The following is a 4,774-nucleotide window of genomic DNA, read 5'->3' on the forward strand; positions in this document are numbered from 1 at the left end:
TACTTAAAGAAAAAAAATAAGAACAGCATGTGACATTGAATAAACAGTAAGAAAGAGAGATTTTGAAATTTTTTTTAAATGGATAGGATTGTTGTCCTGCTGGAAAATGAATGCCCTCTCCTTCCAAAGGTCATTGGCAGAAATAGCTTTCTTCCTTCCACTAAACTTTCTAGGAACATTTTCTTTTACTGTAAACACCAGATTTGTATGCACAACTAACATTTAAAACAAAATCTTGCTGTTTTAATTGGTAAACAAATTACATTTAATTGAAATAACTTGTATAAATGTTTTAAATGACAATGAAGCATTTTTTCATAAACCAATGTAAAGCCAAACTAAAAGAATATAACAAGGAAATTAATTTAGGATCATGTTAAATTAATAGGTTTTATTAATTGCAGTTATCTAAAAATCAAAAGTAGTTTACATTTTTCAAAAACACGAAATATTTTTGAAAGACGGTAAGCTCAATTCCCTGCTGAATATTTTTAGTAAAGGCCAATGTAAAACAGACGACACTGAAGGCAGCTTTTAATATTTTATTGCTTTATTACTTAAATCACAGTGGTGGGACAACTAAACTAGGCTACAGTCGGTGTCAGGTAAATTTTAAGCGACGTCACTTTTACAAAATTCTCTAACGTGTTTAAGTCTGCTCTGTTGCCGTTGACATAAGAAAGGTAAGCTGTTAAAAAGCGGCGATATATCAGGTTAATCTTTGATAACTTTTATGGTTCGACGCACTCGCTCGTCCACGTCGGTATGTTTTCTTTCCACGTGGACGCGATGCGCGTCGCCGCGCCTAGCTCTTCGCGGAAGTGACGGCAAGGCGGCGATGGCGGCTCGCAGCTTCATTCCGGACTACCAGTGGACTACAAACTGATTTTAAGCCCACCGGCTGGACTTCGGGGGAACTTTTACTCAAGCGCCTCTCTTCGGATGCCGCACAGAGCGAAGCCGCGTCATACCGGTGCATGTCAGCGAGCGGCTTCACGGCTTTTTGGGGGTATTTTTATCCTCGGTTTCAAGGTGGTCACCCCGTCGAGCTAGCGGTAGCTTCTCGGCTATCGGCTAACGGTGGTTTGTGCTGTGGTTCATACAGCAGCAGCAGGCGACGTGAGGCGGCTTCTTTCCCTTTCAACGCGGCTGTGTGTTCCTGTCATAATGCTCTGTATGTAAAGCTAGCCGTGCCACAAGTGTGAAGAAGAGCCCGGCCTCTTGTCGGTAGGAGCTGCTGGTTTAGGCGGATATTTCCCTGCCTGAGCAGCACGTTAAAAGTCGCCTCTGTATTTACAAGAGCAACTTCGCCAAACCGGCGTACTTTAATATTCCTTTCGAGACTTGAGGCAGACCCGCTGTGGGGGTCTTTGGGAGCTCATGAACATGCTGAAAACCCGGCAGTGTCTACTCGGCATCCGCACTTTCCTCGGTGTCACGTCCAGAATATGGGGCTTCTTCATGTACATCCTCAGGAAGCACCTCCGAACGGTGAGCACAGCTTTGAAAACGAGTGGGCTGCTGAGACTGTAGGTCTGAAAAACACCCATCTGCGCTGAAACACTTCCTCCTGGTCCGTACTTACAAATATTTACACCCTCAGATGACTTGTTTTGTCTTATAGTCTAAAATCATTTTTACCACATTATATTTATTTAATAAGGTAATTACTTTTGGCACAGATATCGCTCGGGGTGTTTCTGAACCATGGGTGAAGAGGTGTAAACATATTTTACAACCTGGGAGTTATGTAAGATGTTACACAGGATGCCAAAGTGCACAAAGCCCTTTTATACTGCATGTTGATTTACAGCTGCACGTACCATTCATTACATACAGTAAAGAGGGAGCATTTGACAGTAATTTCAAGTTTCTGTTCACAATGCTTTAAAAAAAAAATCAAATAGGATTATTATACAGCCTTACCTGTATGTTGGCTGCTCATTGCAGAGTCAATGTTTACAATAGATAGGGAGGGCTTAGATTTGCTGTTGAGAGTCACAAGTTAAGTGCAAAAAAAAAAAAATCTCAATTTGGACATATGTGTTGCAGTTTTAAAAAGCAGAGAGAGTCTATAGACAAGAAAACACTCCAAATGCCTCACAATTACATAAAATGCATTCTGGTAAATTATTCTAAATAATAATCATGTTTATTTTGTTGCAAATCGTCCCTTTCAAGCTACAATCGCCATCAGATTTGAGGGTCCTTTCAAACAACAGACTATTGATCAATTTTCCCCCTGAAAAAATGTTTCTGGTCATTGATCTGTAGGCTAGACACTGAAAATTCAGAATATTTGACTCTATTAATAAATGCATCAAAAAGGAAGAACGCCCACCGCTTTTGATCTGTTAACACATCATCCAGAAGCCTGCGCTTTGATTCGTATTGTTGAGTTGATTAAAAATATTAGTAATCAACTCATTAATATTAATGGGTCAAATGTTATTCATTCACTTCCAGTTTGATTTAAAGCTTCTACTACTACGCTGATTCTGGAACATATTTATATATATATTTTTTTATCAGATGAAGTTCTTAAAGACAAAAATGTTGGAATCTATCAACGGCAGGCCAGACCACAAAGAAAATCAGAAATACACGCGCCAGGAAGCACAGATTGTTGCTCATCTAATGTTTACCTTCCTATTCTTGCTTTAAAGAATATTTTCATAAGCATTTATTATACTTGCAGTGAAAGTATGGCATGCTTCTTAAAGGGAAAACAGATATTGCTATCGATCAGGGGGAACCAAACTGATCGGTGCGTTTCTGTTTCTCAGTTAAGCAGCACAACACCTAAATATACCTCAAAGTCACTCTGATTTAGTCACGTAAAATCCTCCAAACAGTAAGTTAACAGTTAAGGGATAGACGCAATAAAACGGTTTAAAAACTAAAAGAATCGCACATCTTTTTATTGCAAATATGAGCCAATCCTTGTTATAGTAGTAATAAAAGCACCAACTGTAAGAAGGCAAGCAACCGAGATGCACAGCAAACTTTTCGTTGCCCATACATATTTTCTTTAACAATTCTTAATTTGACCCGTTCTATCTTTTTCTCTTTCTTTGCAACTGTAGCACATAAGAACAAACCGTGCCGCATTTTTTTTCTGATGAAGTCAAGAGTTTTTAATCCAGCAGAGAGTGAAGGAATTGCCAGACTGTACCCATTTATGTATCAAAGCATAAGCCAATTCTTAACCCCGAAAAAGTGCATTAAAGTAAATACTCTTCTTTGATGCTGTTATGGTCTGAAAATGGCTGAAGTTCTTAGTTAATTTGCTTTTCTTCCTGAATAGAAACGGGAAGAAAAATGAGGGAAATTTGTCCAATTCTGATTTCTTCACTCATATATTTGGTTTTATCTTTTAATGCAACTCTTGTAAGATTATTTAAAAAGCTAATCAGGAATTTAATAAAAGTATTAATGCTCACTTAGTCCAACTAAACATCTAAGACCTTCATACATGGGGACCCTTTGAGAGAAAAGACGTTTTATTTCCCTTGAAGAGTAACGATAACATTTTTACATCCATTTTTGCAATAAATTGTCTAAAATTATCATGGAGTTGTTGCACATTAATCTATTAGTTAATCATAACACTGATTAGCTGATTGTTTTTTCATCTCGTCTTTGCGTTATCGACTGATTCGTCCAGCTGAGGCGCAAAGTCACGACCGCCTCGCGAGAACAAATGTTAGATTTTAAGAAAGTTTCAGCTTCACCTCCGATCTCTTCCAAACAAAAGAATAAACATGACGTACGATACGATCTAAGCCACCTGCTCGGTAACTTAGATGTTACTCCCAGGTGTTTGCCGAGTCGCAGGCGGGGCTGCGTAGGCGCTGAAACGTGAGCGGACTTCAGCTGGAGCGGGGAGCGTATCGAGCCCAACAAAGCCTGGAGGTGCGTCCCGCGTGTCGTAATCGTCTCGCTGCAGTTCATTGTGAAGCAGCAACACTTACAGGGTGAGAGTGAGGAGTTGAGTCCATGCTCCAGCTGAACTGAGAGGGATTATGTTACCACAGAGAGCGCACTGTTCTCCCCCTTCTGTTTCCTCTCATTTTAACTCACAGTTTAGCTCTGTTGTTTACAGCATGCGGCCCAGAGGAAAACCGTCCGCATCCAGGACACTTTAGGCGGTTAGTGAGCACATTTGCCCGGATGATTTAAGTGAATTTAAAATGTTTAAAAACCTGTTTTTGTTTGGGGATTTTTTTTTAACTCCCTCAGTTTGTGAACCTGATCTGAAAACGTGGGTCCTTATTGGATTAAGAACACAGGAGGCTGGTTATAATCCAACTCACACTACTCCACTGTACCGTCAACAAATGACGAGATGATTGTTTACCAGTCTTACTCACATCAGTGTTGCATAACGGCTTCGATTATCATCTTGCAGAATTACAGGTGTGCAGCCAAATATGGCAACAATTCAAAAACAGTGGTCTAACCCTGGCAAAACTCTGAACGTTAAAGTAATTTTAATAAAGTAGTGTCCGTATAATTAGGATAATTAATTGATTATGCAAATTCACCCTGTTGATTTCCTCTCATTTTCATTTAAATTAAGAAATTAGATTTTTTTTTTTTTTAGATTATCAAGTCGCTCTTGAAAGCAAATTGTTAATTTCTAGATATCCCAATTAGGTTTCCTTTTTTTTTTTTTTTTTTTTTTTTTTTTTTTTTTTTTTTATTTTTTTTCACCCGGTTAAAAAAAAACTCTTCCATGGGTTTTTCATAATTTGACTGAACTTTGTGTTTT

The 4,774-nt window shown here is 38.7% G+C and overlaps 1 protein-coding gene across 1 annotated transcript in view; it reads left to right on the forward strand.

The window, feature by feature from the left end:
* The first annotated feature begins 769 nt into the window (after positions 1-769).
* The window catches only part of LOC106945768 (CTD nuclear envelope phosphatase 1A), a 19,239-nt gene continuing 15,234 nt past the window's right edge, over positions 770-4,774 (forward strand). The window contains exon 1 of the mRNA XM_015029685.1: positions 770-1,491. Coding sequence (XP_014885171.1) covers positions 1,381-1,491 — 111 coding nt within the window. The 5' untranslated portion in view covers positions 770-1,380. The remainder of the gene's footprint in view (positions 1,492-4,774) is intronic.

Source organism: Poecilia latipinna, unplaced genomic scaffold (genome assembly GCF_001443285.1).
Source record: "Poecilia latipinna isolate Pla-1442-1.1 unplaced genomic scaffold, P_latipinna-1.0 Scaffold160, whole genome shotgun sequence".
Lineage (NCBI taxonomy): Eukaryota > Metazoa > Chordata > Actinopteri > Cyprinodontiformes > Poeciliidae > Poecilia > Poecilia latipinna.